The sequence below is a fragment of the Mytilus edulis genome, chromosome 11, assembly GCF_963676685.1.
Source record: "Mytilus edulis chromosome 11, xbMytEdul2.2, whole genome shotgun sequence".
Classification (NCBI taxonomy): Eukaryota; Metazoa; Mollusca; class Bivalvia; order Mytilida; family Mytilidae; genus Mytilus; species Mytilus edulis.
The window spans coordinates 60,087,019-60,114,064 of NC_092354.1; the positions used below are offsets into that span (position 1 = coordinate 60,087,019).

Below are 27,046 nucleotides of genomic sequence, written 5' to 3' on the forward strand. Positions count from 1 at the left end.
CTTCCGGTTTACAGAGGGCGATTTTTACTGTCGTTCAAAGGTGATTCTTAGTTTTTGAAGTATTCGACATTGAATTAAAACAAAAAACAGCTTCATACAAATTGTAAAAGGTCCAGTCTGGCTGATATTTTTCAAGGTCATGTGTAGCCCATCCTTCACAAATGACAGTATAGCTTTATAATGTACCAGAATGATGTTATATTCTATTTATCTTTAATCTTAACATTTAAAAGGCAAACACGCTAGTAAAAAGGGGCAAAGATACCAGAAGGACGTAGCCTCTCACAAATCGAAAATAAATTGATAAAGCCATGGTTAAAACAGAATAAGTCCGACAATAGTACACAAAACACAAGATAAAAAATAAATAAAGACTTAGCAACACGAACTCCCCCAAAAACTTACAAGATCTTATAGGATAGCATCAGATTATTTCGGACTATTTGTCCCATTTTTTTTTATCATCGTTCGTTTGTATCGAGCGTTAATACCATAATATAGGATGCAAATACAAGCAAAAACAAATTTGCGAAGGACAAACGTACACAAGAAAAAAGAGTGATTTGGAAATTATCTCCTACAAAACAAACTTTGGTTAAAAAATCTATGTTTCAAAAGCGCCACAACTGTTCAATAACATATGCAAAACATCTAAGCAATATCTTGTATAACCACTAAACACCGATAGAAAATGTTTGGCGGAAGAACAAAAAAAGTTTCAATAATTTTCAGAATAAAAACAATAGATTTTTGCACAGAAAAGACTTTATAACATTTTAAAGATCATATTTAAAGACTAGTATTTCTATAAGGATAAGTTTGACTTAATTTTAAATTTGTTTAACCTGGCATATTTTCTCTATTTGTAACAGTTCTTACAACTATCGACACTACTTATATTTTACCCTTATGTCCAATTCATAGCCATAACAGTCATGTTAGTTGATCGACATGATCATCGAATGCTTTTCATAATCTAAGTAGCCCATTGGTTGTTTTGAACTTAAATTTTGTTAAGTTTCGTCGAAGAGTTTCAGAAGACACCACTGACGATAAGTGCTGACAAATCTTTTCATTGACCCGTTGTGCAGAGTGAGTTAAAAAACGAGCTCTACTGATATGAACATCAATATATATTTATCTTCTACTGGTATAATTAAGGAATGACTGTAATATTTTTTCTGTCTATGCAGAAATAACATAAAAAATTTGGGGCACACTGAATAACGCGCGTAGCGGGTTATTTAACAGTGTGCACCACATTTTTTATGTTATTTCTAATAGATAGAAAAAATATTGTAGTCATTTCTTATAATTTAATTCTAAATTCCATTTTAAACCGTAGAAAACCATGAAAAAAACGTTGATGACATGACTAAATTATGTATATGGTCTGATAACAAAATAACGTCAGCCAATCAGAAGACGCGTTACATCCAAAATTAAATTATTATAAAATAATACTTTTAGAGTAAAAACAAGAAATATTCATTTGATGATTCCTTTTTTAATTTAAAACAAGGATCCTTGATACGAATTCTTCTACTTCGAACAAACCACACATTTGAACAAAGTGCCTTGTACATAAGGAGGACACTTAAGTGATCCACAATAAGTCTTGACTGCATACAAAATGTATCCATTGTCATCGCGTGCGCCACCCTCTAATACGTCTGGACTACTATCAACGCATACGTACTGAGAAGCACCAGCATGTCCATAATGTCCTGACATTAGATTCCCACTATATTCGATTTTCCAGCCAGGGTAACAATGCGATTTCCCAGGAATCATTAATACTGTCGATGCATAATTAACACGACAGACTGCGCATGGTACATCCTTGTTTACTAGATTACTACCAAAAACATTAGTTTCATATTCCATCCCAAAAACTGTTCCATAGGCTGATTCATGACTAACTTGTCCCAGATCAGGGTCATGCGGAACACAAATTGGATTCGAATTACGTCCTGCATTATCATAACTGTCCCCTCCACCAATACCTGTAAATTAATTTTAGTAGTTTTTCAGCAATAATTTTGTTTAAAATGTTTCAAATGTTTTGTCAAATGCAAAATAATAATAAAACAATAACACTAACAGATACACTTTAAATACGGGAATCAATAATTTCAGTCATTCACTATTTACATTATGTGAACACGGACAGTTGCTATGAAAAGTGTAAGTGTATGAAACATTGAACTTTTTAAAACGAATAAAAATGAGATACTGTGAATACGATTTGACTGGTAAAATTACTACTATCCCAAAATTAAGGACTTACCCTATATTAGGATAAAAAAAATAAGTACAAGACTGAATTAATGTCAAAATGAAAAATAAAAAAAAAACAAGAACGATACGTTATGGCACAATTTCGTTGTGGTAAACTACATGTGCGCATCAACTGGGCGATTTAGAAATGAAGCTCCTGGATAACATTTCTGTCCCTTGTGCGACGACGGAACTGTCGAAATTGAGACACATTTCTTACAACACTGTAAAAGTTATCAAATGTACCAGGATTATAATTTAGTACTCTGGACATGCGTTTCGTCTACATAAGACTCATCAGTGACGCTCATCAAACAAGTAAAAAGTTGAAGAGCATTGAGGATCCAAAATTCCAAAACATTGTATCAAATACGTCTAAGGTACTAATCAATCCTGGGATAGGAAAATTCTTAGTTTTTCGAAAAATTCAAAGTTTTGGAAACAGGAAATTTATAAAAATAACCATATTATTGATATTCATGTCATCACCGGAGTGTTGACTACTGGGCTGGTGATACCTTCGGAGACGAAACGTCCACCAGCATTGGCACCGGTGGTGTAAACGTTATCAAATGTACCAGGATTATAATTTAGTACGATAGACGCGCGGTTCGTCTACAAAAGACTCATCAGTGACGCTCATATCAAAATATTTATACAACCAAACAAGTAAAAAGTTGAAGAGCATTGAGGATCCAAAATTCCAAAACGTTGTGTCAAATACGGCTAAGGTAATATATGCCTGGGATAAGAAAATCCTTAGTTTTTTCGAAAATTTCAAAGCTTACAATAATAGGGACACATGCTATTGGAATCAGTGAGCATTGAGAGTAATTCCATTAATGATAGAACATTTTCTAATTTGATCACACTTCATCAAAGACAAACAGCCAAAATAATTGAATTTATTTTTCTGTTAAAGGAAAGAACTTTTTTACAAGTATTATTAATTTTTTTTATTGAAAATATGAGCCTTAAAGGATTTATTGGTTTTACGGGTCGAGTGCTATTTAAAATAATCATTGTATTATTAATATGTAATATTACTTTTACTACAATGTCACTATAATAAATTATCAACTTACCTACTTACTTTTATACCATATTTTAATGTTCAGATAAATATGTATTTTTCTTAATGTTTAAAAGAAGCATCAACAAAATGTTTATTTTAAAAGTGTTCTTTAGAGTAAAGAGGCATTTACTGGGCATATACATTTTTATCAGGTATGTCAGGAACAAGATTTATAAGTCATCTTGTCATATTTGGATGTTCAAATAATAGAAAAAAGAAGATGTGGTATGATTGCCAATGAGACAACTCTCCACAAGAGACCAAAAAAGACACAGATATTGACAACTAAAGTTTATCATGAAAAAGAGGAAACAGCTCTTTTTCTCTCTTCCTATATCATTAGACCTGCTGTCATATGAAAGAACGCATTGAAGTTTGATTTGCAGAATATTTGATATTGATCGATTAACAAGTGCTTGTTCCCCTCCCATATGTAAATATTTCAAGCAAATTTCAGACGAAACCAAAGTCACAAATATGAAAATTTAACAGGTATGTTCTACAAAGAGTAACTCGGAAAATACAATACGTTGTATAAGGACATTTTACTTGAAAAACTAGCAAGAGGCACAGCGATCCCCTCAAAGAGCTGTCGAAAATGTTTTCGTATAGCATACTGCGAGTGCAAAGTTCAAACTTTCTGCACAATAAATTCAATTTCAGAATATATATATATAAGAAAATTATTAAAAGATAATAACGGTTTCAATGCATCAAAAAGCTCTTTTTTTGAGAGCCCAAGTGGTCGTGTGGTCTAGCGGAACGGCTGCAGTGCAGGCGATTTGGTGTCACGATATCACAGTAGCATGGGTTCGAATCCCGGCGAGGGAAGAACTAAAAATTTGCGAAAGCAAATTTACAGATCTAACATTGTTGGGTTGATGTTAGACGAGTTTTATATACATTATGTTCACAGCCATGTATCACCATCATTGATGGCGATCCGATGGATACATCTGTTGTAGAGTTGTCACTGACTCAGACGTACTTATAAATATAATTATTTTCTGTGACTGTATATTACATTAATTTGTAGGATCCTTTACTATAGATAATTTAGCTGATCTGTAACAATAACATCTTCATGCCTTATATATCATGTACTGTAGTACGCCGCTAGATTAAAACTGACGAGGAAAGGTAACACACGGCCAGCGAAAGCTCTTTTTTGAGAGACCGGGTGGTCGTGTGGTCTAGGGGGACGGCTGCAGTGCAGGGCGATTGGGTGTCACGATATCACAGTAGCATGGGTTCGAATCCCGGCGAGGGAAGAACCAAAAATTTGCGAAAGCAAATTTACAGATCTAACATTGTTGGGTTGATGTTAGACGAGTTGTATATACATTATGTTCACAGCCATGTATCACCATCATTGATGGCGATCCGATGGATACATCTGTTGTAGAGTTGTCACTGACTCAGACGTACTTATAAATATAATTATTTTCTGTGACTGTATATTACATTAATTTGTAGGATCCTTTACTACAGATAATTTAGCTGATCTGTAACAATAACATCTTCATGCCTTATATATCATGTACTGTAGTACGCCGCTAGATTAAAACTGACGAGGAAAGGTAACACACGGCCAGCGAAAGCTCTTTTTTTGAGAGCCCAGGTGGTCGTGTGGTCTAGCGGGACGGCTGCAGTGCAGCCGATTTGGTGTCACGATATCACAGTAGCATGGGTTCGAATCCCGGCGAGGGAAGAACCAAAAATTTGCGAAAGCAAATTCACAGATCTAACATTGTTGGGTTGATGTTAGACGAGTTGTATATATATATATAGCGTCTTTATACGACCTAAACCGCGAAAACAAAGGTGCACTTTTCTATTTGTCTACTGGTAAATGATAACTGACAAAAGCTACACATATATGTGCATTTGAATGCTTGCTCACGCAAATGAGTATAACTTTGACAAAATTAGAACATTCTTGTAAGGAACGGGAGTGGAGGACGGGATTATGGAAATGAATATTCTTTCCTAGTAATAACTAAAAAAATAGCTTTTCCCAAGGCAAATGAATATTCTGTCCATCTAAATGCAGGATAGCGAATGGAAAATTGCTCAGAATGAACAAGAATGAAAATAAAGTTAGCACGAAAAAATAAGCCTTTATAAATACTACGACAGGTAGAAATATATATTTCTTCACATAAAAACAGCCACCCCTACATTGAAAGTTAAATCGTCTTCTCCTAATCGTACATTACCCCGCAAGGACATTCAGTTGAACAAAATAGTATTACAGTGTAAACAACATTATGTACAGAAGAAAAATAAGTTGGCCTGAAAAAAACCTACATGAAATGCATTTAAATACCATACTTTGCATTTTAATTGAAATGGATATGTGTGATATACGTCAATGAAACAGCATTCGACAATACAAACACCTCTATGAAAAGTGTTTTTCTAATGTTTTTAATCATACCAGAGTAAACCATTTCAGTAGAATTTGTTGGGCACTCTTTTCATCCCCATCTGACATAGGTACTACCAGGTGGATCTATAAAATACACAGATTACTAGTAACACAATCATAATCCCAGCAGACATTAGGACATTTTAGTTGATTTAAGATTAGACCGTAGTTCGTTTTGAGAACTCCCCGAGACAATATATAACTGATGCTACGAATCAGTAGATGAACAAATATTTTTGACATGTACAATGTCTACCCATTTTAAACAAGCATGGACCATGAAACAGAAGAAATATAACGATTCATATATAAAATTGCAGACGTTTTGTGGTACACATTCGAACAAAAATAACCATATGGAATTGAGGATTGCTTATTATGAAAACGGCTCCCTTTTAAATGAGTTATCTCATAAGCAACACGACGGATGCCACATGTGAAGCAGGATCTGCTTACCCGTCCGGAGCACCTAAGATCACCCCTAGTTAATGGTGGGGTTCGTGTTGTTTATTCTTTAGTTTTCTATGTTATATCATGTGTACTATTGTTTGTTTGTTTGTCCTTTTCATTTTTAGCCATGGCGTTGTCAGTTTATTTTCGATTTATGAGTTTGACCGTCCCTCTGGTATCTTTCGTCCCTCTTTTATGTAGGTCAAGAAATTCAACAAGATCGAACTCAATGATTTCTCATTTTGTTTTATATGGGATATTGAACTTGTTAAAGGGCGCTAGCTGTTAAATTCATGTAAACCGATTTGATATAAATTTTCATATAAAATTTATAGCATACTAAAACGTATATCCAAATAATAAAAACTCTTAAATGAACAATTTTCGATGCATACACACAAAATGTTGCATCAGGATTTTATGTGTATTTTAGTAAGGTCGCCATATAATAACCACCGAGGTGACCTTTTATATACTAGCGAAGGTAAATATCACCCGTTGTTAACATCAACATAGATATAAATAGATAGCGGACACGTGCATTTAGATTAATCTATGCCTGTTTGATTTTATAGTATTGGTCAAAACAATATGTTTATTATCAATTTTACCTGTAGAAGAAGAATTTATTGTAGATCGAATCATTCAATTCAATTTTTTCACTTCCAATGTTGAAACATTTTCCTCTTACTAGTTGAGCACTCCTTATTCATGCGTAACCAATCTCTAGCTGAGAGATACAATTGAACTTCACATGAATACAGATTTAATGAGGTCGAATTATTCACTTGAAAGTTAATATTTTATTAGCAATGTTTCTTTGCTTATTTTGACCAAACTGAACCAAACTGGCTGCTAAAAGCAAATGTTATTTTACTATTTCATTTTCAGTAATGATTGCACAAAACAAATAATATTCTAGTTTTTTTCCTTTTTTCGAAGATAGTATCCCTTTAACATCTAGACGTTCGAAATCAGCCATTTTGATTTGAAGATTATGTTATATGAAAATGTTTCCGATTCAAATGTAATATTTATGTATTTTCGTACGCTTCGACCTACTAGTATACAAAGACTGCATATGTCCTATTACAATCGATATAATAGCTTCATGTCGAGCTTTTTGCTCATTTTACTTTCGCATGTCAGAATGGCCATACAGTTTGACTCAAAGAAAGTATTTTTTAAATGAATACTTACTATTTTGAAAAGTCGTTATCTTTTTATCCTGGCTAATGACCTTAGCATTTAGTGTATTCACAGTAGTTTGTAACTGATTCACTGTTGCCGTCAGTAGTTGAATATCCATCTGCATTTGTTGGTTATTAGCATAATCGTGGTCAGTCAATAAAAGTCGCTTCTCGTTAGGAATTCGTAACTCTGTGTTGATACATGTGGTAAGCATGCACCATATAAGTAAAAAGCCCAGATTCCATGCCATACTGTGTAAATCTCACAAACAACATGTACTATAAAATTGAGAATGGAAATGGGGAATATGTATACTAACAGTCTACGTGTATATGATCTAATCAGCTGATAAGGACAGCACAGATTTGCCAAGGTTTAGAACATATCTTGTTTGTTGGTTGATTCGTTACCTTTTTGTTTAAGACAATACATTGTTAAATTAAACAAACCAACAAAAAAACTTTAAAAGAATAGAAAAAAAAAATTTATGATTTTTTTTCAATTTACTTGTGTCGGTAGCATACTACGAGAAACGTAGTACATGTTTAATATTCATACAGTCACAATGTGACAAGCAAGTCAAACTCGTCAATTTCGAGACGAGACGTCTTGATTACTGCGCCTACAGTATGAATTTGAAACTAGCCAATACGATGAGCCTTTTACCACAGTTTGTTAACCAAACCAACATGTACCGTTCGTTATGTACATATAAGTTCATACATAAATGACTGGGCAAAATGCTGTCCTGAAATCTGCTACTCCATTAGGTGATATATACATACCATCGTGATAGTTTTTACGTATTAGATTTCTACTGTTGAAAAATGTGTTTTGCCCTCTCAATGTCTCTTGGTAAATTTTGTCGTTGGATTGTTTTATCATGAAAAAAAGACTTAATTATTTTTGTAAATGTGTATTATCAGGATAAAAAATGTAGTTGTATAGTGTTTTATCGTTGACATATAACCCAGTGCACATCCTTTTATTTGTACAGAATGGCAGGTGTTTTAAAGTTCTAAATGATATTATCGAGGTTTCGAAATATTTTCTTATCGGTATGAACATAAGAACTAATAACCTCATCACTGATTTTCATGTTTAACACTTGATGCATGTTTCGTTAACAACAAAAAACATCAATAACGCTTAAACTTAAACATAAGTTTTATGAAGTACGAAGTTGAAGAGCATTGTGAACCCGAAATTCCGAAAGGTGTTCTCAATTACAGATTAGTTAAATAATATCGAGGTAGGAAACGAAGATAATATGTTTGCTTTTAACATTAGCATTACTTTGTATTTTTTTCTGCTCACTATTTATATATTGATCATTAACTCGCACTTGGCCTACTATTACCTATATATTTCCTTCGAACCTAACGAGGTATTTTAATGAATATGCGCCTTATATAGCTAAACATTTGAACAGTTAAAAAAAAAAGGAATTCGAATGTCAAGAACATCGAAGACCTAAACGGAAAGATTTTTTTCAAATATAGGTAACTGACCAAATCCTGTGATAGTAAACGAAATTTGATGCGCTTAAATGAATTCACTGTTCCCTTTTAAACATATAAATAAATAATTCGCACTTTGTCCTACTATTTCTCTCGAATTGTACTGAATCATGCCATAGAATTTGCACGACGTACTGCAGTCTATAATGATAAGGTGATATATAATCTTACAGATTTACTGTATGTCTGCGGACATACATAGTAGTGATTTAAATACAGGAATTCCTCCTTTATTGAAAAATGAGTACTTTTGGTAAGATTTTTAAATGTTCTTATTTACATAGAATAGTATAACATCTCCCAATTTCATTATACAAGTTTCTTCTTTGATCTATTTTGACATGTTGTTTTTTAAACATTTCTTTATATTTTTAAGAAATGTTGACTGTATACTTATATATAATATTTCTACAATGATATCGAAATATATTTATTACATATATATAGCAAAATCGTATTTTGCATGCTAGTCATGTTATCGTCTTTAAAGTATATCGGGCGAAGTTTATAAGATCAAGGTCTCTATATTGGTTAAGGTATAACACAACATCTTATTATTATCAAGTTTAGTTGAAGAAATTAAGAACATATAGAAAAAAACATTTAATAATCAAATCAAAATTTTACCTATCTTTGCATTATTTAACGTTAAAAATTTGTTCCATTAATTCAACAAAACCTAGTATGGTCTTCTTCTGCATTCGTTAAAGATAACTGGTTGTAAAAAAAATCAAAATCAAATATTTCGTTAACTATACATGACCTCTTAACACGGGAAGATGTACATACATAATATGTTGTGCCTATGATCTATCTGTCAAAATTGTAAAAAAGTATCAACCCTCAACCAATGTAATCCATCGAACAGAGCTCTTTGGATTATATAAACGTTTCGGGTTGATACGGATGTCATATTGAAAAAAAGATGTATATTTATCACTTCAAAAAGACAATTCAGCCAGAACCGATAAATGTCATCGTCAATAATTATTAAAGTCGAGTACACCCGCAAGAGCGGGTTTCGAACTCACAACTTTAGTGGTGACTGGCTAGTAACTACTTAGACCACTCGGCACTGCGACACAGTTAAGTAGTGGAAAACATAGCATAAGGAGTATACAAAATGTTTTTTTTCTTCATCAACTTCCAGATTTCCAGATGTATTGTACGATCAATATATTAAACTAAATGATATTTGATAGATGTAGAGCACAACCGATTTATCTATTATGGTATTACACAGATTTTAGTATGTCAAATAGACTGTATGAAATTTATTAGTTACGCTAGATAGTACAAGTGTCTTCTTTGGTCCGCATACATAACCAGACAGGGTTTCCTTGAACTTTATTCTTATAGATATATATAAAATTTTGTTTTCAATTTAAAGTACATGCATGTGAAAAGTAATATATTTTTTAAGCACAGTAATATCATTTTAAACACACGTCTTTCTGCATATGTATAGAGTAAATAATATATGTTAAAAAAGCACCTCACGCTTATGGTTTAACATCTTTGCCAAAAGTTTATTGTTTTTTTGTTTGGTATTAAATTAATATAAATAAAAGATCCATTTGTTAAATCTTGTGATCAATTTATTTGGCAACCGTCAATGGCAATCAGCAGGGTTTAAGAACATCAGTTGTTTGACCTGTTAGTCAAATATGTTTTGCTAAAATATACTTTCTTCACTTTTTTGGTCTTTTGGAAAATGCTGTTTGTGCTGTATTTAGACAACGAAATTGTTTTATATGTATACATACACAAATTGCGGTTTTTATCCAACGCAATCAAAGGTTTGAATGTTGTGTTTAATTTAGACTTGTCAATAATATTTATACTAATATCAATCAGGTTTTAGAATAATATATATACTAATATCAATCAGCTTTAATAACCTAAAGATTGAGAGTCGATTATGTACAATATATCATCCGACATCATTGAATAAAACATTTTCTATCCGTTTTCATTAAATGTTCTATATAAATTGTAGGAAATTTGTTTTTATTTATCGCCAGTCTGGTGGGATATATTCGTAAGTTTGTAAATGGTAGATTTTTTTTCAGAATAAATGTTTTCCTTGATAATGTTGTTACTCACACAATCATACTTGCAATGACAAATTGCGATTGGTATTTAACAATGTAAAACAAAGAATTTTCACCGACAATACATTTATTGAGGCTAGAAATCTCTTTAAGTAACTGCGCTTATTAATGATAAATTATACAAATAGTGCGTTAAATCTGACGTTTTTTTTTACATAAGAAAATGTGCATTCTGTACCAAGTTAGGAAAATGACAGTTGTAATCCACTCGTTTGGTGTGCACGTGTTGAAACTTTTGATTTTGTCATTTGAATGGGGACCTTCTGTTTGAATTTTGCTCAGAGTTCAGTACTTTTGTGATTTTACTTTTTTCGTAATAACTTATATAAAAAAAAATGTACAAGAAGAGATATCCATGAAAACAAAGTTTTGAACTAGCTTTTGCAAATCAAAGAAATATATATAATACTATGGATAACTCTATGTAAATGAACATAAGTATATTTCCCTTACTTTAAAAGCTAGGTTGTAATATCGTAAAATCAGATACAGACTTCAATTTGACAATTACTTGACCTGATTTGATTCGTGAAGATTAAACACACCTCTCTGAATAAATGTTCAACAGGAAAGTGTTAGATTACAAGTTTGAACTGGTCATCTATATATAATGATATCATTTAGGATCAGTAGTACACTTAGGAAAATGTATAATTATAAAACAAAGCAATTTGACTTTTATGTACAGCGTTTGCTAACATGCTGGACGTTTAAAAAACTGCATTGTAAACATATTAAGTGTATGAACCACAATGTGTTGTGTATTTCATAAAATTAAATATCTCGGGTAAATCCTTGGTACTTACAATGTAATCGAGGTTGAGTTTGTGCGTTCGGATTCTGGAATTCAGAAATATAAAACTTGTTTAAATCCATCATAGTTCGTGAATTCATCGAGTCATTCTATTTCTTTTAAGTGTTTTTCGTTTTTCCTTGTCGTCATGTTAATGTTGAAGGAGTGAGGTGTCAGTTGTTTTATGTGGCCTATTGTGGTATTTTGTAATATTTCTAATATCAAATGTTATAACTTTTAACGATTTCTCATATTTAAAAAGACTTAAAATCAACTTAGTGAGAATTTATAATTTATTTACCATCGAGAGTCATGTTCTCACCAAAACAAACCTCCATAAGGGGGCAATAACTGCATAAGGTTGATCGACACAACTACGAAAAAAAGATATGTTTAACAAACGTAAACAGTCTTGCCAATGAACATGCAATCGATCATGATCATACTTTCGCTCTTACATGACAATGTTAAATACAGGCAACAGTAGTATACCGCTGTTCAAAACTCGTAAATATATGGACAAAAAACAAAATCAGAGTAACAAACCAAAACTGAGGAAAACGCATTAAATATAAGCGGAGAACAACGACACACCATTAAAATGTTACACACACAGAAACAGACCAAGCATCTGAATATCGAAATGTTATCAGCTTTAATTTCAACATTGGTCACTCTTACGTCAAACCCATTAGTTATGTTTGTTTTAAATACGGTAACCTTATTAATTCAAGTTTAAACTCCTCCTTCTCCTCCTCCTCCTCCGGAATTTTCTTTATTAATCAGTCATAAAGTATGAAAAAAGTAAAAAAAAACAACAAAAAACCGAAATACTGAAAATTGTGAAGGTTTTTATATGAAATGTAGCATATAAAGCTGTATTTCCGCCATTTTATAATCATCGATATACATATTACCGTTATTGTGTCGAGTTATCAAAACTTTACTAAACTGCACAAAGCAATTGAGCAAAGACTACACAGACGTTTGCAAATCGTCCCCTCACAAGACTACTACAAACAACACCAGGGAATAAATCAAACAGAATAATATCAGTGTCATGTTCGAGGTGTCATGTTTATGTTGAACATGCCTTAGTTGTTATCAAAGGTGACAAACTAATTATATAATACGCCACACGCATGTTTAGTAAATATGAGACTTTTGAAAACATTTAGGGAAATCGGAACTTTAATACCACTAAAGGATGAACAGAAGCAACTACAGTAACATGTCTATATTTATATATTGAAAATGTTGTTCTCATATCTGAATATTTTTGTTACTTTGATTTATCGTTCAATATATTTAGGTAGGTGTGCCACTGGAAAATCTTTAAACTTACTGTTTTAGCATTTTTTATAGATAAGTTTTTTGCAATCCTGAATCAACAAACCAATTGATAATGTATTAATATCGATTCCCATTCACGTTTTAAAATACGGAGTTGATTTGTATTGTATCAAACACATCATAAAGCTACGAAGGTTAGCTGCACTCAAAGCCTGAATACATTTTAGTGCATTTGCCACACTTAATATATTTTCGGAATTGTTATTGCACAGTTTCCTTTTCGTATTTTTAACGAATTTATTTAAATAATTACATGTTTCAGATAAACAATCGTGTTTTAGACTGTCTACGATGTCTATGTTTAAGTTTGTTATAGCTATGGTCAGCACTGTATGTTATAATTATGCTTGTTCAGGCTGTGGACAACAACGTCTGTTTTGCTTATGTTTGTTTATGACATGTATGCTGTGTTTAAGTTTCTTCTGGTGTGGGCATCAATATCTTGTTTGAAAATATAACAGAAAAAACCCAACGAATATGAAGTATAATGTTTATTTAAGCTGTCCACAACAATATATGTCTTTGTTTATGTGTCTTCATGCCGTGGACAACGATGTCTGTTTGTTTATCTTTGTTATAATATGGATAATATAAAAAGAAGATGTGGTATGATTGTCAATGAGACAACTGTCCTCTAAAGACCAAATTAACACAGACATTAATAACTATAGGTCACCGTCAAGAATGAGCAAAGCCCATAGTTCATAGTCAGCTATAAAAGGCCCCGAAATGACAATGTAAAACAATTCAAACGATATAACTGCCTTATTTATGTACACTATACACTATGTTTGTGTTTGTTTAACGGCCTTTTTTATGTACACTATGCACTATGTTTGTCAAGGCTAAGAACGGAAATATACGCCGTGTTTATGTTTTCTTTGATAATGGGGCCAACAATGTATGTTTTGTTCGTATTTGAGTAGCACGTGTACAACAATATAAAAAAGAAGACAAGGTATGATTGCCAATGAAACAACTCTCCACAATAGACTAAAATGACATAGCAATTAACAACTATAGGTCAGCGTACGGCCTTCAACAATAAGCAAAGTCCATACTGCATAGTCAGCTATAAAAGGCTCCAAAATGACAATGTAAAACAATTCAAACGATAAAAATAACGGCCTTATTTATGTACAGAAATAATGAACGAAAAACAAATACGTAACACATAAATAAACGACAACAACTGAATTACAGGCTCCTGACTTTGGACAGGTACATACATGCAGAATGTGGCGCGGTTAGACATGTTAGCCGGATCCCAACCCTCCCCTTACCCTTAACAGTGTTATAACAGTACAACATAAGAACGAGCTAAAAAATAATCAGTTGAAAAAGGTTTATAACTCATCAGATAGAACATAATACAAGTGGACGTAAACCTACTAAAGTTAATCAATGCGATATAAAAAAAATCTAAATTTTATTAAAGACAGTGATTATGTTTGTTTTCCGATCTTAATACTCGAACTGCACCTCTTAGATATGTCCATTCATCAAAGAAACCAATTAAACTCAGTAACGTGATACTTTAAAATTATTTTATGTATTTGGGGTGATGTGAACATCTCAACCTAACACAAATATTCTTGACAGTATAAGAAATACGTCTGAAAGTAAAAGAGAGTAAAGTGTAACCTAAAGTATTTTTTTTTTAACTCAATTTGATTTATGATAAAGTTATTGTACCAGCATATGTAATGTAGTAATCTACGTATAAGTGTGGAGACAGGGCAAGTCAGCTAATATCGATGATGAGAATCACTATAATTTCCTTTCAAAAATATGAACGAAAAAACACTTTCTAGAATTATGCTGAACGTTTGCAAATATATTACACTTATGTAAACTGTTTTCTCCAAGTAATGTATAAATTCAAAAACAGTAATGTTGGTATTTCAAAGCTGTTAATTTGAAAATCCTCCAGGTAAACTTACATCATTCTTTCACACATGAAATGTACATTATAATGTTAAAAATAGTTGTTATCTATACAACTATACAATTAGACTATGCGAATACATGATTTATTCAGATAAGGGATAGCAATGTCTGTTAGTACATATCAATGTCTTAGTCTAGATTTCGGACAACATGTGACATTAATGATGTACTTACGTGAGAGTTTGTGAAATACAAAATATCTAGAATTTAAAATTGATACTTTAAGTCAGAAGAGCATTAGTTAAGAAACAACATCAGCTTAAAATATTGATAGATCATTGAGCTGCTTTTCGAGATCTATGGCGAGAAAAAGCTGATTCGGACGTTTACCTTATATTTGGAATTGTATTATTTGGATCTCAAATCAAAAGAAAAAAAACTATGCTTAACTTTTAGCCCTCTATGAGCTATTAAGTCTTATAGGAAAAGATAAACGGGTGTTGTGAGACAAAATACTTTACATTGTCTTATATAGAAAAAAACACAAGGAGTCCGAACATTTGACACAAATTCCAAAACTTCACCTAAGTACATACTTAATGATTTTGCTTAGATTGTGATTACAAATGCAATTTTGTTTATATTCATTTAGATTGTGGACAACAGTGTCTGTCATGTAACGGTATATCTGATCCTTTTATGTGCAGAGAGACAATAACATGTCACCCTGAAGAGGTTTGTTCATATATGTCTACACCATAAGAATGGCTAGACCATGAGTTCAAAATTTCAGTCAACAAATGAAAAAGAAAATAAATTTAAACAGTTAATTGTGTTTACGTCAGTTTCAACTGATCAAATAAACTCATCGTAGATACCAACATTTTATATTTACACCATACACGTGTTTCGTCTACAAAAGACTCATCTGTGACGCTCGAATAAAAAATGTTAAAAAGGCATAATAAAGTACGGTTGTAGAGTAAGAAAAAGAATCGAAGTTGCAAGTTATTGACTTTTTGATTAATTGAATGGTTAATTCTAGTTTTCTTTAATGTTAAGAACGCTATAAATTTGAAAACGTCTGAAAGTTGCAATGTAAGTATTTGACTGAACTTATTATTGTTTGACCATTTTAATTACGATTGCCAAAGTGAATGAATCATTAATGTTTAAAAAAGAGGCCTTAAAATATAAAGGAAAAAAAAGAGGATTTTAAAAAGGAAAGGAGCCTTTTGTTTTGCATTTTTAATATTTGAAAAGAAAAAAAAAGTCTATGAGCTAACAAATATCATTAATACTAAAATCAACTATAATGGATTTTATTACAGGTTTGTTTTATGCACAACTACACAACAGAGAACAATGTCAATCACTTTGACTTTGGCTGTAACTATCCAGAAGTAAGTAAATGTAAAAATAACTTAATATTAACAAAAAAAAAAAAAAAAAATAAACAGCGAAGTGGTTAACTGTGACTTTGAGTTCAGTAAGTGGGAACCCTGTAAGTGCTATAATGTGACGTCTTGTATTTTTAACAGCGAATTCTCAATCTACAAATATGCAGATCGAGTATGTCGATTATTAGGTGTAAACACTCTTTATGCAGTTACAAATCTAAATATAAAGTGTACTTATAGAGTAATCAGTATTAATAAATCAATTAATCTATAAGTAGGGACTAGACACTGAATTAATGATTTTCAAAAATAACCAAAATAACATCAACACGTTATCATGGTCTTCAACAACAAGACTCTAAGGACTAAGTTGTGCTCGCAATCGTGATAACAGAAAAGCAAAGGATAGAGGGTATGCATACTTGACAAACAAATCGGAATATGCACATAAAAAAACCCCAACACACACAAAGAGCAAAGGGACAGCGTTTGCAATTTAACATGAGCATTTAACTTTTTTTCAAATCACAAACATAGTTAAAAGTACATATTTATATAATTATTGACTAGTATTATGATTATAATATTAAGGGTCTTGTTCTTTGGAACATATTGAATCATGAAACAAAAAATCAATAACATGCAGAAATGAGGATTTGTTTCGGAATTCGATCAAGTATTTTCCACTTCTTATTCAAGGAAATTTACTTCTTTTCTGAAACTATTTTTAACATGTTATTTAAAAGCTCATTGCCTCTCTTTCGATAAAATATTTAGAAAGTATAAGCACGTATCTGATGTTTTGGTTTTGTTTGTTCAAGTCATGTATCAAATCACTTAAGTCGGTACAGGGTAACACAAATACCTATAATGCACTTGAATTCTTAAGTAATATTACAACGACCAATATCACATACTATTTTTATGGAAAAACCGACATTTCAGATATGTGAAATAAAATGTTAACTGTAGGTCTCTTAGCCAAATTGTCGCATTCTAAGATAACTTAAACATTTATTAACACGTATAGTTTTTTTTTCTAAAAGTTGGATTGTCCTTTTAAAGTATGAAATCATTGCCACTCTCGCTGTTTTAATAACCCCGTAATGTGCAGTTGTTGGATGAGAACAACTAAATACTAGCGTTAACATTTTGACCTCGCCCGGGTTCACACCTATGACCTCCTGCACTCGACGCGAACAAGCTGTAACCATATCACCAAGGCGGTTTATAAGACGTGAGTGGCGCTGATGTATTACTATTTAAATATATGACGAGCTTATTCTGTTTTTATTGTCATGCTATGTGTCTTAAATAACTTGATTTAGATTTTATTGTGGTTTTTTCTTGACTACAATGTTGAATGTTTTAGTTATGTCCAGGAGGAAGCGGTTTACCTCCTGTTGGTAAAAGAGCAGACGATGGTCATCACATTGTATGTCAAAGTTGTTGCAACAATACCAATATATGTAATATGGACCTAGTTTGCGACCATAATGATAATGGAGGTAACATATGTTAACGTTGTGAAGTCATTAGAGTGTCGCACAAATACGACACACATATCGGATCCAGGAGGGGGGTCCGGAGGTTGGAACCCCCCCTTTATTCTGGCCGATCAATGCATTTGAATGGGAACATGTAGTTGGAACCCCCCCCCCCCCTTGTCCTTGGTTTGGAACCCCCTCCCCTTTTTTAAATGGCTGGATCTGCCACTGACACATTGTTTTAGTATGCAGCGTAAAAATTGCATTATAAAAACAGCAACGCAAACAAATCTTGGTCGATATAGATACAAATAAAGGATAACACTTTATATTTAAGAAACGTGTAATTCATTCACAAGATCACCTACTGTGCACCCCTAATAGCTCATGTGTTGTTGTATGCACGCAACGCGGTATTCAAAAAGAACATAAAAAAGTTTAAATTATTTTTAACTTCACCTTTATATATATTCTTGATGTCCTGTCACTAAATACTCTACATTTTAATAACGACCTGCATTTCAAATATCTAAATAAATTGCACAGTTATAATGCTACTAACGTTAGAAAGGTAATTTCGATCTTTGAAATTGTTGTGTTTGATTTTGACAGAAATGAACAACTTAAACATAGAAACCTGAACCAACACGATGCAGTGACATTCCCTCTATGTCATTGAACGGTGATTACGAGTGTGCTCAAAATTTAGTTGCGGTCATCATTGACAGGAAATAACTCTTGATACAAAAACTGGTCTGACAAATTCAGTTGTTAGAGGTCGTCTTTAACTTGCAGTGAGGTCTCACTCTTTGAGATGGAATATGACAATAAAAGCGCTTTGCTTTTTGTATGTGTTTTTTAGCTGATTTTCTTATACTGATTTTATGTCCTGGATAGATTCCCAATATTCTTTATGTTTCTATTATAAATGGTTAGGGATCGAATAATGTCGATACTTGTACTTGATTCACTTAGTTATTGTCAAAGGTAAGGTTAAATTTTCAACGAAAACAAATTAGTCAATAAGATTGTCGATGAGATGCAATCACTCATCACTACTCTGTTATTATCTCTATACTTTTACAGGTGGGAGTTTAGACATGTTTCCAACTGAATGTTCAGAAATAAAGAACATAAACACCAACGGAGTATATATGATATACCCATCTGCGCCATTCAAACCAATACCAGTGTACTGTATTATAGACAGCAGAGGAATATGGACGGTATAATATATGTTAAAAATATAATCCGCCACTACTGCATGTATAAAAAGTAAAATCGCAAAAAAACTGAACACTAAGGAACACCTAGGAAAATTCAAAACGGAAAGTCCATAATCAAAAAGCAAAATCAAAAGCTCAAACACATCAAACGAATGAATAACAACTGTGATATGTCTGTCTGGTACATTTTTGTATACACACGATGGTGGATCAAACATGGTTTAATAGCTAGCAAAACCTCTCACTTGTATGACAGTCTTATAAAATGCCATTATATTAAGAACGTATGTTTACAAAACTAACAAACATAATAGGTAAAAGTGTAAAACAAATAGAGAAACAATAGTCAACATTGTGTTATTCATGTTATTATCTTGATCCCTATAAATTAACGAAACTATTCAAATTATTTGGCGTTGTGTAAGTCAATTGTACACGTTGAAATCCTTTAATAAAAGAATTATTCATAAAATCAAAACAGAAAAATTTAAACAATTGCTATTCCTTGCTATTGTTTTATCAAGTTGTAAACGATATGCAAATATCATTATTATGACCTTATATAACTTAAACAATAAAATATTCTTAATCAGAAGTTCAAGTATCAGTTACCATGGTCATGATAGTGTCACCGAATAATAAACAACTCTATATCCTCAAGACATGTTCAAAAATATCTCCAAAGATTAATCTAAATCAATTACAACAAGAACTCTAAATATTGAATAGTAAATACCACAGTAAATGATCATTGTTTATTTCTATGCACTTACTCAATAAGTTTAGTAATATTAATAAGATACTCTAAATATATAGTCCTATCAACAATGCTCAAACAAATTTTCGTCAAGAATTATCGTCCATATCAGGAGATATTTCTGAAACAAGTCATGTTAACGTAAATCAGAAAGCATTGTTTCTTCTTCTAAGTGTGTATTGTTCATAGGTAATACAAAGAAGGATGAATGGAGAAGTAGACTTTTATAGAAACTGGGCGGATTATAAGAAAGGATTTGGATCCGCCTCTACCGAATACTGGTTAGGTATGTTCACGTCCTATCAGGTTTTAACTATTATTTAACATTACATTGGATGTATGTCCTACTACAACACTTCTGAATTAATTTAAGTTTTTCTGATGGATCTTTAGCGTAGATCTTATTCTGATTCTGCCAGACCAAAACTATTTCTATTGAGCAGTTTTAATATTGTTTTTTAATATCTGTGTAAAAATTGCCAATTAGTCTCACTGGCAGACGATGTAAGGCAAACATGTAAATGGTATACACAAATCTAAATTCATAAATTTGAAGACTTTACAGAATAACATGTTTTTATACTTTTCTGCAAAAAGGTAATGTGTATCAGAACGTATTTTGTTATTAGAAAACCTATCCATACTTACAACACGGAATGAGGTTCGCTCATTATTGAAGACCATACGATAACTTGTCTTTTCCCTTTACCTAGTTTTTTTTTATTGCTATGACATTAATGGGTTTTGAACATTCCTTATGAAAGTATATATAGAAAAGTGCGTCGGACACAAAATTAGGTCGCTACTAGGGCTGTTCGACTGCTAGTTCTTATTTTTATCATCAGCTGAGTTGTCAGTGCTTCAGTACTGACATGACTCATTTAATAGCAAGCAAGGTGTTTCTCTATAATAAATATGACCATACAAAGTTTTATATCATTTTCAGTATTGATTAAGGTAGTATCTAGAGCACGGTGCAAAAAAAGGATAACATTTATAAATGTTATATGTTAACTAAAGGTTTAACAATTTGAAAGATATCAATCAACAATTTAGTAATCATAGTCTTAAATAATCGCCTTTCAATGAATTGTGTTTGATAGTAATATGTTTCTAAGTAGTGTTTGGCATAGACCCGCTCCTCCCCAGCCCCTTCGAAAAATCAAACAAAGCAGGAAAAAAACGTATGGCTAGCTTTAAATCTTATATTAACAGGAAATGACAACCTCCATTTTATATCACGCTCAAGTGCACACGATATAGTGGTTGTGTTAGAAGACTTTGCAGGTGAGACGAGAACGGCAAACTACTCTTATTTATCCATTGGTGACGAAAGACAATTCTATCGCTTGTATGTGTCAGAGTATACAGGAACTGCAGGTATACTTATTGCTGTTACGGCTTACCATGCTCTACCGTTTTGAGTTTTTTTAGTAATGTAATATATATGAAGTATTGTTTCAAGCAAACTCCCACCATTAAAACACTCTATTTTAGCCTTATAATTATACTTCTTATAGTCGTTTTAACATTTGTTAAATTATTTTTCTGTATGTGTAATCATGTGGATCAGTCTTTCATATGTGTTCAGTATTTGACTTTTAATCTTTTGAAATGGACTTCACTTTGAAATTATAAAAAAATAGAAATTTATGTTTAAATTTGACATCCTTTTATTTAATTTGTGAATAACAAAAAAGGTTTCTGAAATTTCACAGAGCACTTGAAATTTCAATTGTTTCTATTGCAAACAGTTCACTCACATGTAGGCAATGAGTAGTTTTATTCCAAATATGCTCGGCATTGATGGCAATCGTTCAAATGTATTTATTCTGATCATCTTGAAAAATTGAATATAGGAAAAAAGTTCTCTCTTAAAAATATTGCATTACACAAAATTTCATCGTTGAATTGTAAAATAAAAGTTAGCATGCATAAATTTCCCTTACCCGCGGTAAAATGTTTCTAATGATTTGAAATTTTGATAGCTCCATCCATTAAGATCGTTCTTATGTCTTCTTTGTATATTTCAACATTATTTTTTAGATTGCATTTTTATTTACATAATAACCCTCCTACCCACACCCCAAACACAAGACACTGGCGTAACAGTACAAAGTATAACAATCAATGGCAAAGGGTTTGTCTGTTTGATCAATACAAAAGACACATGAAAAAGTTCCAAAAGACACATGAAAGGAGGTCTGAGAGTTCTCGAAGTACTTATAGCTTATTTAAAGCCAATAAAAATGTATACACAATATGCATTTAAGACTAACATATCAATCAGTACATATTTAATCGATTTAGTGAAAAGACATAATGCACAGTAAGAGAAAACTATGATCCTTTCACAAAGCCAAACTACAGGAACATATTATATCGGCAGGTTGTAGGACCTTTTAGAATAGTTTCACGATACTATTTAGTTGAGCATTCAATTAATGCTTACAAATTTAACAGTTATACCTATAAAATGATATTCAAGATCAAATAACATTGTTAAATTTGTAAATGATTTGAATAATTTTATAAGATCGATAAGTCTTATATAACCTAAAAAGTATAAATAACCGGCTCCGTTTAAAACATTCCGTAAAATTAGGATATGCTTTGATATCTGTAATAAGTTTTCTACCTGCATAGCAAAATGACCAACTTTGTATTTTTATGGGAATATTGCAAAGTTTTGAGTAATTTGCGGTAACACAATCATTGAATTGAATAATAACTAGTAAGACTTACGTCTAATGAAATCAAAACCACTGCGACAGGGTCATAGCGAGCAAGTTTGGATATGAAAACATCGTAAAAATGTGACAAATGAACGTTGTGACCTGGATGGAGAGTTGTCGCATTGCCACTCATACCACATCTTCTTATTTCCAAATATACCAATACAAATTGAAATTAATAATAGAGAACAAAATATTATCCTTTTTGTCGTATAATTTTTTTAAATGTTTTCTTTATAATACTGAAATTTGAAATATACGAAGGGGCATTAATTCTTGTCAATAGTTCATTTGTTGAAGATACATTTCGTTGAATAAATTCGACGGTAATTAAGATAATGGTAATTATAACTGAGTTTATCAATTAAGTTGAATTTAAGACAGATCTTACTGAGATTTGCCATAAATTTTGAATCGTAACAGTACAGTGATTTATTTCAAAAGGTGATAATTTTTTTTTAATATCATTTCACAAATTAGTCAATAAATGAGATAAATCCTTTTAATAGTTCAGTTCAGGTATTAGTGTAGTATTTACGTATACATTCATTTTTTCCCAGAATAACTAAGTTTTTAATAAAACCTATGAAAAGAGTTCCAGTTTTGAATAATTAGCTTCTCCTATGATTCTAAATATCCTTTGAGATCCTTGACATTCACAGGAATATTACAAAGGTATTACAGTTGTTCACTGACTTCCATGAAATTTCACAGGGTATTCAAGTTGTTCTACAACTTCCATGGAATTGTGTGCGTATTTTATGTTCTAATTTCTAACGGGATACGTCCTTCTTGAATTATTTAAATGTTCAGTGTTATTTGTTATGAAGTATTCTACACAACCTGAACATTTAAAATGTGTACGCCCGTCATACGGCCGTTTCATCTATAAAAAATAAAAATTGATACAAACTCGAAGTGCATTGAGAACCCCAAAATTCTGAAAAGATCGTCTACATTGATCTGACGACACTGTTCAAAATCTATTTTAAATGGAGAAAGATATACTGTTTCCTTTTTATAAAGATTTTAACCTCAGGGCCGAGATCAGTGTTTCGGTCCAACGAATTGCTATGACCTAAAACGATGCATAGTCTCAAACTGACGGAGCTTTATTTTTTTTTTACTGACGTGTAATTTCAAATAAAAATATATATTAAAGTTGTATTATATACGAAAATACAGGAGGTTCTATGATATAAAAGTATTAAACTGTAAAGTTTTGAAAGGTTGAGAGCCATTAAATTCACTAGATAAATTTACAAATCAAAACCTTTATTAATATAGGTGATTTTCAAAAATGTCATGTATGATCTTCAGGTTTATCGATACGGAGGAATAATCTACGGTGACAAAAACTGTAATTATAAGCATTAATATATTAAATGTGCAGAAAACAATATTGTGTAACATTTCTAGAAACTATAATGTAATTTACTTTATTCATGTTTGATCAAGTTAAGATAATAATTGAAAACTTATAATATTATATTAAAACATAAAGTTAGAATATTTTATACGACGATTGATTCGTTTATTCCATTTAAACGTTTTCCACGAAACCACTTATGACGTTGTCTTTTATCTCAATTATTCCTGATATCAATACAGGAAATTTTACATATGCTCCCTTATTTCTTAATATTTTCATTTATACCGAATGAAAAGTAGTCTAAGGTTAGTAATTCATCTAATTTAATCAAAATCAGTAAGCTAATTTTACTTGAATCCATAAGACTGTGTATCCTTATTGTTTCTAAATCCAAAATGACCGTTTAAATATATTTGATGATTACAAGCACGTGGAGATTTCTATGAAACAAATAGAGTCAACTGAAATGTGCCAAAACGCATAAAATTGTCCTTCAGTATTATGAGATAGAAAATTTGCAGTCTGAAAATCATAAAGTTAACATCACAACTTGTTTAATAAACACTCCTTGTCTAGGTTTTTATTTACGTCGGATACACTTTTCGCAGTTTTTGTTCAAATATTAATTATGGAACTTTTATTGTAAATATTCCTGTTGCGTCATTTCAGCCTTGATTCGTTTGGCTGGTGATTCGGTTATGACTTATATACGATCACTTAACCACAAATTAAGTCTGGCACCCTTTCATGTCATGTTTTTTTTCAAATTAGCATACAGATTGTTGAAAAATATAACCTTCTGTTGCTGACAAAAGTTTTCTTTTAATTGTATTGCAGACACTTTTTTGTCTATGTAGCACACTATCTTAGTTGACATAAGAGCTAAAATAGATCTGCGGTTCAGCATAGACATATGTTTATATATTCTGATTCTGTCCATAAATCTATAAAATTTGTGAAAGAAAATAGCATACTATCAGAGATTTACCCACAACACTTTTTTCTTCAAAATGACAACAGTATATTTAGAAAAAACATTTGGAGGGCTAAACAAGCATTTCTGTCAGATCACTGCCCGCTCAATCAATAAGATAAAAAAAGTTACATAACAAAAAAATCAATAAAAAAGGCAAAGAGGTTTTTCAATCCATATTGTAGTAAATTATAATCATTTGTTAAGAAGAAATAGTGATGTACTGTAGAACTTTTGAACGAACCGAATCAATGCATTTAAAAGCATTGTTAATTTGTTGACAGGCGCATCTGCTGCAAAAAAAGATTTCGGTAATTTAGAAATAGTTTATGACAGCCGTAGATATGGTTTAATTCAATTAAGGTTTGAGTATCGAGACGATTCTTTTATTCTTAACAAAAACATAAAAAGTTTGCAGCACTTCAAGATAACAGGTATGCATTTATAGACGCTGCAAGACAAATCGCCCAACACATTGTCTATTTGGCTTACATTTAAAAAAACTAGTAGAAAAATGTTTCGTTTTTGTTTGGAAGAGAGTCAATTGTTCGACGAGTTGAGTGCAACCAGGAAATATCAAGGAAAAAAATTATACATAGCATGCCTGATGTCAAAACGTATCCAGGTTGACTAGGATATGCACCAGTTGAGTTTTTTCGGGCCTTAGCTATGAAACATCACATGATCACTCTTGAGTTTTATTCGGGCGTTAGCTATGAAACATCACATGATCACTCTTCCTCCTCAACCCCAAGAACTACGTTCCTCACATTCTGGTATTTGTAGACAAGTGCACAGTCATCAGTTAACTTTAGAATGAAAAAATTATAATCACTTGATCGCACTCAAGTTGAAGCAAATTTTACTGTTCGGACGCCAAAATTTGTTGATTATGTTTTCATGTTTCCATTTCATAATTTTGTATGAAATTTTCTTTTGAAGAAAAAAAAGGTTGATTGGTTTATTTTTAAGAGAGAGCATTATGTTTTATAGTTTCACATATCTTGACGTAGAAAATATTTTAAATATCTTGCTGTAGAGTACATGTATCATCGAAGAGACAATCATTGTCATTATTCATAGCTGTAGTCAAATAAGAAAAATAAAATTATAAGAAGAGACAAAATTTCTCAAAATAAAACTGCCTTTAATCAAATGATGACAAAGGCTGTTTTAAAACAGTCCGCTGTTCTAAATATTTTCGAGAAGTTAATACAATCAGACAAATTAGAACAACTGTTAATATTTCAGACTATTACGTAACAACTCTGACATACAGAATAAGAGGATGAATTTCGACTCTACCATTAGACAATTAAGAATTCAATGTCTTAAAATTTTTCATAAAATGACTAAAGTACACAAAATAGTCATAGGCAGTTCTTACCCTACGTTATTAACATACTACATAAGACTATGTTTAATGGATTACAGTTTTGTGGCATTGTTGGTTTCCATACAAGACGATGACTTACATATATTATAGTAGCATACATCCAAGTGTTTGAATCAAAGGAAAATGAGCATCGACCGGATGAATATCTGTACGATTTGCATGATAAAGGCAAGCTGACTCAAAGATTAATTTTATCTTATTAAATACACCATGATTTTCTTTCTAACCACGACCATATTTTTTTGTCAGGTAAATACCTGTAAAGACGGAATATTTCCCTATAACCCCTATTTGAAGCATATGTAATTTTCATTACAGGCGACACCTTGTCCTTTGCCAACGGAATGCCATACAGCACATTTGACCGTGACAATCAAGGACATAACTGTCCATCGAAACACAATGGAGCATGGTGGTACAGCACATGTGGATATTCTAACTTAAACGGGGAATACATTAATGGACAAGCTGCAAATCTAACAGGGATGTTCTGGTACGCTTGGCATGGATTTGAATACTCTTTCAAGGAAACAACCATGATGATCAAGCGGAAATAAATAAAAAAGATATTCAACAGGTCATTTCGATTAATTTGATGATAAA

The 27,046-nt window shown here is 31.8% G+C and overlaps 2 protein-coding genes and 1 pseudogene across 2 annotated transcripts in view; 2 read left to right on the top strand and 1 right to left on the bottom strand.

Moving 5' to 3' along the window:
* The window catches only part of LOC139494445 (uncharacterized), a 251,359-nt gene that overhangs the window by 31,338 nt on the left and 192,975 nt on the right, over positions 1 to 27,046 (top strand). The window lies entirely within an intron of this gene.
* LOC139494440 (uncharacterized) lies at positions 1,537 to 7,677 on the bottom strand (annotated as a pseudogene).
* On the top strand, positions 9,091 to 27,024 carry LOC139495946 (microfibril-associated glycoprotein 4-like). The gene is made up of 9 exons (XM_071284372.1): positions 9,091 to 9,200; positions 10,947 to 10,988; positions 15,750 to 15,832; positions 16,429 to 16,500; positions 17,870 to 18,005; positions 19,071 to 19,210; positions 20,157 to 20,253; positions 21,183 to 21,347; positions 26,762 to 27,024. The coding sequence occupies exons 1-9, from the start codon at positions 9,188 to 9,190 to the stop codon at positions 26,998 to 27,000; spliced, it is 987 nt and encodes a 328-aa protein (XP_071140473.1). The 5' UTR covers positions 9,091 to 9,187; the 3' UTR covers positions 27,001 to 27,024.

Excerpts from the sequence above, each read along its gene's own strand:
- LOC139495946 (XM_071284372.1), top strand. Across the intron at positions 18,006-19,070 it reads CGACCATAATGATAATGGAG|GTGGGAGTTTAGACATGTTT; the intron begins GTAACATATGTT and ends ATACTTTTACAG. Across the intron at positions 20,254-21,182 it reads CTCTACCGAATACTGGTTAG|GAAATGACAACCTCCATTTT; the intron begins GTATGTTCACGT and ends TTATATTAACAG.